This window comes from Malania oleifera, chromosome 8, assembly GCF_029873635.1.
Source record: "Malania oleifera isolate guangnan ecotype guangnan chromosome 8, ASM2987363v1, whole genome shotgun sequence".
Taxonomy (NCBI): Eukaryota; Viridiplantae; Streptophyta; class Magnoliopsida; order Santalales; family Ximeniaceae; genus Malania; species Malania oleifera.
The window spans coordinates 3,305,797-3,315,642 of record NC_080424.1 but is presented as its reverse complement, the minus strand read 5'-3'; the positions used below and the strand labels follow the sequence as shown (position 1 = coordinate 3,315,642).

Sequence of the window (9,846 nt, the reverse complement as noted above, 5' to 3'; positions counted from 1 at the left end):
AGGACTTTCATCAAGTTTAATACAAGATTTAGATGCTTACGTAAGCTAACCAAAATAACCTCCCCAATCCCTTTATCTATTAGGACTGATGCACAGACGGGCCTGAAGATAGGGTGAGACACCTCTCAGTAAGGAAGAAGGAGTTACAACAGTGTGTGACTGCATACATGCATGTTTTCATTCAACATCTGGAATATAAATCAAATATTTTCAATACAGTATTGCATCAGTTATATCATTAGTCATATTACAAAATTCCCACATCTATCTTTTGACCATTTAATGATTTATCAGATGACCAACAACAAAATATCCCTATAACCAATTTTACCCTGTGGCCCGGGTTGTGCATTGATACTGGTCCAATGCCCTGTTCATGCAGACATTGTCGAGTACCTACACACGATCCGACTGCCTCCATTGGCCCAATATCAGCCAATGGTTTCACCTGCTAGCCGACCATCTTGGTACCCACATCTTTTGATACGTGTGGTTGCACGTGTACATCTAGCTACGATATCGTGCCGTATCATATGGCAGTAGTTTATTTCAACCTTGCAAAGAAGGTATCTTTCAACCCTCCCGGGACTCTTAAGTTGTGGTTCCGTGTATCATAAATTTCATTTATACAAATATGGTACCTGCGCAATTCCAGTATTTTTCACAAATTCACATAATAGCATTGGGTTCAAACCGGTGTCTTTCCACTCAATTTACCCCTCTTTGTTTACTGATGCGGCTCGGTGTATCACCAGCCTCTGTTTATCACATTCTCAGTATAAAAATTTTGGAACTTCATTCCCATATTCTATATCAATAGTATAGAAAATCCATTCATTCCCATATCAACATATATCACACAAGTTTGACACAAAACCCCACTAAATGATAGAAATTCAATATACATAGTTTAACTGAATAAATAAAGGATTCGAGCCTCTCCTACTATAGTATAAATACAAATAAACAATGTTTGTAAAATTTGGAGATCACACGTCGAAATTCTCGTTTTTACCAAAAATTGTAAAATCGTCAAACCGGTATTTCTACTTGATAGAATTTCACAAATAGGCAGTTAAATCATACATAATAATGTAAACTAACTTTTTAGCGGTTTAGTTTTCCAAAATAACTGTTGTAATCAAGTTCCCCTTACCTTATACTCGAAATGAAACTTCGTACGAAAATGGTCCAAATCAGTAACCCAAGATCTTGAAAACCTAAAACCACAGAATATTATCTTACCGTGTTTTCTACTGCTATCCAAATATCTAATGAAAACTAAGATCAGATTCCTACCTCGATTTTTGGGAAAACCCGAAACTCTCCCAAATGATGATCCGATCCACTAAAAGTTTAAAGTTTTCTCTTATGATCCACGCAATACCCTCCGTTTTTGGAAACGGAAGACGAACGGTGAAGAATCCTAGAGAGAGAGATTCGCAGCTTAGTGAGAGAGAGAGAGAGAGAGAGAGCGAGCTTTTTGGGATGAAACTTAACCTTTAAGAAACCAAATAGGATATTTATAGGGTCTTTGACCCGGCCCACTTCGTTGACGAGGCGACGTCTTCATCGACGAATCCACCACAAAATTCATCGGCGAGGCCCTGAATTTTGTCGACAAGGATTTCCCGAGAACCCCCAAAACCTCTCAGCATTTTCTTATCGACGAGGCTCTGAATTTTGTCGACGAGGCTTTCAAGGAATTCATCGAAGAATGTGATTCTTCTAGTTTATGAAGGTTCGAGTCTCCACATAGTCTATTATAGTTCCCTAGAATGGAACCAATCAAAACTAAATTAGGTTTAACCAAAAGACACATATCCCTTTCGTACAATATTTATTGCCTATTATTATTTCGTTAATTTTTTTAATGTAGGAAAACCTTATTATAAGTTGAATTTCCAAAGGCTCCAAAACAAATCGATAAGTGGATCTTTCTTTCATCAAAGCAGACCTAGTTCTTTGACATTTCCTCGAGTTAGCCTTACTCTTGTACTTTATGTGCCTTAAATGTAAATTATAGATAAGCACCAAGATAACCGAAAGTTTAAGCAATTAAATCTTATGCTCATATCATATTCCACCATTTGAGTGACTTAGTTCATTAGTGCATACCATGCACATTTAAATTAACAATCTTATTTTAATTTTTATAAATTGCATACCATGCACATTTAAATTAAAAATCTTATTTTAATTTTTATAAATTTAAATAAAATATAAATTTTGATATAAAAATTTTGTACTATATTTTATTCATAAAAATTTAAATTTAAGGTTCAAATTCTAAAGTCTAGAATATAAAATTAAGAAATTGTCTCGTCGCTAAAAACATATCTCGTAATTATTTTTCAAAATAAACGAAGTGCAGCTAAATTAAGCTTCAAAATATTTTTAACTACAAAATTACAATATCTTCCTTTTTCAAAAAAATAAATAAATAAATTCCTCATTTATACAAGGCCACTTCCTTGTTAAATATCCAGCTGAACCTCGCCAGCGGCGGGTCCATCTTCCTCGAGCGCTCCTCCGCCCGCTCCTGCATCTTCCGAATCCTGGGCGGCAGCACGCAGACGGACTCCTGTGCGCGCGCGCCCTCCGCCGTCAACCCCTCCAGCTTTTCCAATCTCCACCGTCCGATCAAAAACTCGAGGACGTCGGCGTAATCGCTGGCGGTGTAGACCCCGAGCCGCTGGGCCACGGCGGAGAAGTGATCGAAAAGTCGAGGGTCGCGGCCGTCGTACATCAGGTGGGCGGGCATGGTGATCTTCCTGCGCATCATGGCGGCTATGGCGAGCATGGCGCTGTTGGGGTCCACTTCGAGAAGCTTCTCCACGATTCGAGAGTAGGCGTGCTCGTGGCGCTTCTCGTCGGAGGCGATGGTGCCGCAGACGCGCCCCAACACGGGATCTCCGCTCTCCTTGGCTAGGCGGGCGGTGTTGCCGTGGGAGATGAAGGTGGCGCGCTCTTGGAAAGAGGTGTAGACGAATCCATAGTATGGATTATTCTCTGTCCCTGGGTCCTGCCAATTCTCAAAATTAATTATTATTTATTTATATATATGTTAATTTAATAAATGCACATAAAAACAATAGAAAAGTATCCAACACGTGCAATTGGGCTCGTAGAGTCACTCACCATGCCAGCTCCGATCAGGTACTGCACCGTACGCTCCACCATCCGCATGTCGACCCGACCCGATAGATAAAGGTAGGCCCGGAGCAGATCCCCGTGTCGGTTCTCCTCCGCGGTCCATGCCCGGGTCCACGTGGCCCACGGATCCTGACTCGCCCCGGTCTCGTCCCGGACCCCATCAAGCGTGTTGATCATCGTCTGATACGTCGGCAGAGCGTCCTCCGTGATCATGTCGCCGACCAGCACCACAAAGAAATCGTCCGGCAGCCCCGCCGTCCGATCCCGCAGGTCCCGCACCCGATCGGCGAACTCATCCGACGGCAAGGACGGGTCGGGCAGGAAATCCTGCTGCTGCCAACACTGCTCGACGGGCTTGAGGAGGGGCAGCACATTCCGGGTGGCCCACCCTTCCAGCGACTTGAACACTTCGGCCTTCTCCGGCGGCATTGAGTGGGTCACTTGCGACGGCCGCTGAGGCGGAGCCGCCACCGCGCAAACTGCTGGACGCCGGAATTTGAAGCTTGGGCTGGGCGGCGTGAGGCGGGGGTTCGGAATTCGGCCACGTGTTGTCCATGAGAGCCGCTGGTTTTGGACGGTGAGAGAGAGTGAGGACTGCATGGCTCTGTTTTTTCTTCTGTACCGTTAGTAGTACTGTAGTCCTCGAGTACTCCTCAGCCTCGTTTTATAAATAGCTTTATTTGAATTTGCCCTCCCATGCTCTTAAAATTATAGTTATGCCATCAGAACAAACATTTTTTTATTTTTTTAAGTGTGAACATTTGCACTTTTAAGTCCTTCAAATTCAAACTAATTACACTTTATTTCTAATTTTAAATTGTGATGATTATTTGATCTTTCGTATAAATAATAAAGCTTGATGTTCAACTTTAAGGAATTTTCATAATTTTTAAAAATTTAAGGAGCTAGCAAAATGCAATTTAGTATTTTTATTTTCTTTATTCTTCAAACTACATTGACATTATTTTGGTAAATCTTTTTTTAGACAAATTATACTATATAAGTCCTTTAAATTTAACCAAATTACGCTTTACTTTTGCTAAAATTTTAATTAGATTTTATTTTTTCTGAAAATATTAATTGTAACAATTTTAACTAAAAAGATTTCATTTTAACTTTTATCTGCTAAATTTAAATAATTAAAATTTATAATTAAATACTAAAATATTGTCACCGAAAATATTTACAATCACCTTCATCTTGTAGTAATTTTTTTATACTTTTTATTAAAAAAAATAGGTCAAACTTCCGGACATTGACATTTAAAAAGAGAAAAAAAAAAGTCAAGAACTCGATTAGTGCATTCTTTTCTCATTAGGTGGGCGAAGAAAATAAAGTGCAATTAGAGGGGGCCTTGGGTTACTTAATTCCTAAATATAAATTATTTAAGAATATTTAATCAAGTAATTAAGAAGGAAAAAGAAATAGTAAAATTAAATAATACTAATTATAATAATAATCATCGTCATTATGATGGGAGTGTTCCAGCTGGCCAGGGTTGGGGGGAAACCAGTGGGAGTGCAGTGGTTTTGAGAAAGAGAGGGTGCATGGTTTTAGGCCATCTCCAAAAATTTCTATGCATACTGTGGGCTTACGTTGGTCTTCTAGGTTATAGTTTCTGTGGGCATCGTTCATCCACTTTACTGGAAAGTCCTAGCTACACGTAATCCTCGTGTGCAATAGGACTCGCATGTAATTTGATAGTATCGAAATACCATATTATTTACCATGATTTATTATACGAGAACGAGTAATGACAAGAAAATTACGATCGTCTTTCCATTTGATAGGATCTAACTAATCGTTTTCCTAAAAATGAGACATGCATGGTCTAGTTGAGTTGGCTCAAGTGGTAAGGGCGACTTGTGACTTTAATGATCCTAAAGTCACGAATTCGATTCCTCTTGAAAGTTTATCCCGGTAAATTACCAATAGTACGTTAATGGGCAGACAACTTTCATCTCTCCGAATTTGATATTGTATCATAGTATTCAAAGTGGTGCGATAGTAGAGAGAAGTGGGGGGTGGGGTCCAGTCCTTGTGGGGATCAGGTGAGATGTATCTCTTGTTTTTGTACGGAACACAAATTTAGCTGGCTACGACTTAATTCTCAATAACTATTCACATTTTGACATTTGCATGCTTTAAAGTCTTTCAAATTTTTTTATTTTTTATTTTTTTAAAAATTGGTATTATTTCATTTTGTTTACATGCATAATCTTTATTATTTATATTAAATTGAAAATTTTAATTTATGTAATTCGGATATTAGATACCAAATAGTTAAAATAATTTAAATTTTAGATTCAACGACCTGTTCAAATTCAATTGAGAACTAGATTACAAAATTAGATTTGAATTTAGTATTCAACACTTAATACTTAATTTTACTAAACGCCCATTAAGAGTTCGAGATTAGAAATTTAGTGCTTCTAATTGTTACAAAACCTCTTAAAGTTAAATTTTAATCGATTTTATTATTATTAATTTAGAAGAAGAGGATATAATTTCTACTCAAATTATATTTTTTTAGTTTTTTTTTTCTTTTGAAAAATAAGCTATTCCTAGCTCCCAAGTTATAATGAATTATTTATTCACGAGATTTTTAAATTGTAGATATATATAAGTAATTTAATAAATAATTTTTAATTTTAAAATTAAATCTTATTTTAATTTTAATTTTTTTTATAAGTCAGGGACTTCAGCCACCATCACGCCACTTTGGACACTATGGTGCGGCACCAAATTCAGGAGGGTGAAAGCCGCCCGCCCATTGACGCATCCTTGGTAATTCACCGGCATAATTTATCAAAGGATAATCGAACCCGTGTGACCTTAGGGTCACCAAAGTCATATTTATCACTTAGTAATCCGGCTGGACCTTTAATATTTTTTTATTGACACCCATATTATTTTCACAATTTTTATTCCAAAAGAAAAGGAGTTGCGGGGCATACAAAAAGTTACTTCTGTCTGCCTAAATAATGATTTATCAAAGTTATCAATTTATAAATAAATCTTGAATGATTAGGAGGAGCATCATTGCTAGCGAAAGAGTGATGTAATCTAATAAATATAAAATAAAATGTGTAATAATAAAGTCTTATCCATTTTCAAATCTAGTAATTAAAAAAATTCTAAATTGTATAATTCAAATATTTAGTTCAATAAATTGGGTTTCATAAAAAAAAAAAATACCAAGTACAACCAAACATTCCTTAAGGTTGTCTTCTATTGTAAAGATGGAATTAGAAAAATTAATTAAGCTAAATTTAATCTATTATCATCCAATGAAGTACAAAAATCTCAATGGCTTGATCATTTGGAGGGAAAATTTTATATATATATATATATATATATATATATATATATATATATATATATAGATAGGTCTAAATGTGTGGGTATCTATCTATTCCATATTTGTTTCCATCTCCATCCAATTTTTGGTTTCTATAATTTTCTTGCACTTTTATTTATTTATGTCAATTCATTAAAATTATTTTTCAAGTCATGATAATATATATAGCCTTTCATGGATAAAATTTTAGAAAATGTTAAACCTTCTCGAAAAATTTTCAGTCCTATTCGTCAAGCTCAAGTGATAATTTATGTGAGATTTTAACAAAAATCATATCATATTCGGGATGTAATTTTTTTAAAGTTGTTATCGAGATTTAAACACAAATTAATATCACTAGTTTCTACAACTGTTCAAAGACCTTGGGAGTAGAGTTAATACCTTCTCACAAATCTTTTCCGTTTGCATATATCTCATTCCTTGGTGAGAATGGAGTGTACATCGCATTTATGAGAATCTTATGATCCATTTGAAACTTGAAAAATATTGAGAAAATGAAAGAAAAATAGGAAGGATTCTATTTTTTTCATGGTTATAAAAAAAAATTTGAAAAAATAAGAAATATATATATATATGTCAAATTAATGAAAAAAATTTTAATTTTACACTTAACATTTAATTTATGTTTTCCTATCCCTAGCCATTTCGGGTTAAGAAGACGTGAGTTAGAATAAATATGTTTTCAAACCTTCTCTTTAAAATTCGGAATTTGTGGGAACAAAAAATAAAATAACGGCTAGACGAGCCGTTTATCATTACGATGGGTGTCAAGTGGCCGAAAGCTCATTTACCCCGCGATTTAGATAAAAATGGAATTAAGCTTTCCTTTCTCATCAATGGACTCCTGACATATAATATACAAAAGAGTGCAGTTGGCTCGGCTGGCAAGGATAGTTGAGCCAGAAAAAGAAAAAAATTATGGCAATTTTAATTTTTAGTAGTATTTGATATAAAGAGAAAATATATTTTTTTCTTTTTTTTCTTATTTTCCTAAGTAAAATCTTTGATCAAATTGACCCTTAAAAAATTTCATGAACCAAATTTCACATTAATGATAGTCACTGTACCACAGGCGAAACTTTGCTCATCCTAAAAAATATTAATCAATTTTGTGTAAAAATCAATATTAAACTCTTATGCCAACAATTTGAATTGTAGCATTAAAATCAAAACTCTAATTTCACGACTCTTGTCGATCATTTGGTTTATTAACTAATACCTAAGGACATTTGTAAAGTGATTAAGCCTTTGAATTGAGTTCTCATACAGCACTAATAATAATATAATAATATAATAATGCATACAACACTTAGTAGAATTTATTTGTGTATACCATGTATAGAACAAAAATCACTTTACTTATCACGCACCGCAAAGAATTTTGATATCATGTAACAAGAGTTTTGATATCATGTAACGAAAGTATATCATATACGACAGGTTGTTCGATTCCAAGGTCATGGTCATAACTTGTGACTTTTGTAACTTTAAGCCACGGGTTCAATTCCCTTTTGAGGCATTATATAAGTGAATTATCAAAGATGCATTAATGAGCAAGTGGTTTTCATCTCTCGAATTTGGTCTTGCATCATAGTGTCTAAAGTGACGTAATGGTAGTTGGACGGTTGAGTTATCAAATATATATATATATATATATATATATATATATATATATGAACAATGTTAATTACATGCATAGTCATTAATTAACTGTTAAAATATTTATTTATTTATTAAATAATCATCATTTCAGATGGAAACACTGAGGCATACGCACAAAGGCCTGCATGCTTTGGTGATCATTAATGAACAAATATAACTTGAAATCAACACTTGCAGTGCTGATCAAGATGGTAGCCTTTCTTGACCAGGCCCAGAGGAAGAACAAGCTCCTACCCCCTCAGGTTCATGAAGACGAGGACCATTGATGCCTTCTGAAGATTTAACATGCACGTGACCACCGCCACCTTTACCGCCATACACTCCAGTCTTCCTTATCTCTTCTTCAATCTGCACGTCATCCTCTACCGTCAGCACCACTGTTTCTTCTCCGTGCGGCCCTTTGACGATTGTCTCCGTCACCTTCCTGTGTTTTTCGGCGTCCACCGTGTCATTTTCCTGAACTATCTTCTTCTTTTTCTCCCTCCTCTTCTTGATGAAGCAGAAGCAGCAGAGAAGTACGGAAAGGAAGGCCAGGAAGAAGAGACCGCCGAGTAGCGACAGAACCACCACTATGATGACCGTGGGTTGGTTGTCCGGCGAATAGGGTGGCGGCGGGGGCGGGGAAAGTACGTGAGGAGGCGGAGGAGGAACCTGATGGGGCGGCGGAGGCAGAGGCGGCGGCCTCGGGAAGTAAGGGAAGTTGGTGGGTTGGAAAGAGGCCATTGGAAGTAATAGTACTGGTGAGGTAAATGGATCTGAATTGGGGTGGCTGTGGATGTCTATTTGTAGGGAGGGGGTAGGGGCAGATTGGGGACTTTACTTATTTATTATTTTATTATTTATTTATTCATTTATTTTAGCAGCTTGAATTCCTTTTGGGGTGGAGACTTGATTTTCATGCTAAGTTTTGAAATGGGTCGCCGTTGATTGCATTGGAAAACACTTCTCAAATGCTTCACCCTGTTTGATGTTCCCTTTAGGAGGCAACCTACATATTTTACGTATATATATATATAAGGGTTAAATATATTTGTAGTAATCTTAACTTGTAGCTTGTCTTAGGTTGCTATTTGGTACTTGTAATGTTTTAAAAATTCTAGTAAGGTCATTCTATACAATGTAGAATGATGTGTTTCTTAGTTAGGGGTTATGAGAGTTAAGTGAGAATTAAGTAGGTGGATTAGCCATTCATTACCCATGTTTGCTTCACTAGTTAAGTCTAAATGAAGTGCTGTCTTTCAAGTGATATGGTTGTCAAATCAAAAAATTGAAATTTCTTCTAGCTTTCATGTTAGGTCAAGTGCTAAGTGTATTCTAAAGTATTACACTATGTGTGTGTGGATGTATAAAAACTAAACCAAAAGTTTCCAAATACTTAATTCTTTTTAACAATCAATAATCTAATTTTTTTGAATGTGCCATTTTGGAAATGTTTCAGAAACACATGACTGTTACGTTAGGAAAGGAAAAGGGTTAGTGGAGCCTAGTCATTCCTTGTTTGTTGTTAGGACTCTCTAAGGTTGACAAATTTGGAAAGTCTAACTTCTCCATTTTAATAATTGGTTTTATTAAGTTTTCGAGTGAGTACCACATGATATCGAATCTCATATTAACCTACATATAGTATTTGCTCATTAGTAGCAACGATTGATGTTACAATAAAAAAT

General features: G+C 35.9%; 2 protein-coding genes across 2 annotated transcripts; both read right to left on the bottom strand.

The window, feature by feature from the left end:
• Window positions 1-2,322: 2,322 nt before the first annotated feature.
• Window positions 2,323-3,890, bottom strand: LOC131161313 (stearoyl-[acyl-carrier-protein] 9-desaturase 6, chloroplastic-like). The gene is made up of 2 exons (XM_058116986.1): window positions 3,142-3,890; window positions 2,323-3,025 (listed from the first exon to the last, which is right to left on the bottom strand). Exons 1-2 carry the CDS (start codon window positions 3,754-3,756, stop codon window positions 2,453-2,455), a joined length of 1,188 nt encoding a protein of 395 aa, XP_057972969.1. The 5' UTR covers window positions 3,757-3,890; the 3' UTR covers window positions 2,323-2,452.
• Window positions 3,891-8,223: 4,333 nt separating this feature from the next.
• LOC131161312 (protein TRACHEARY ELEMENT DIFFERENTIATION-RELATED 7A-like) lies at window positions 8,224-8,930 on the bottom strand. Its single transcript, XM_058116985.1, has one exon. The coding sequence runs from the start codon at window positions 8,900-8,902 to the stop codon at window positions 8,363-8,365; it is 540 nt and encodes a 179-aa protein (XP_057972968.1). The 5' UTR covers window positions 8,903-8,930; the 3' UTR covers window positions 8,224-8,362.
• Window positions 8,931-9,846: the final 916 nt, after the last annotated feature.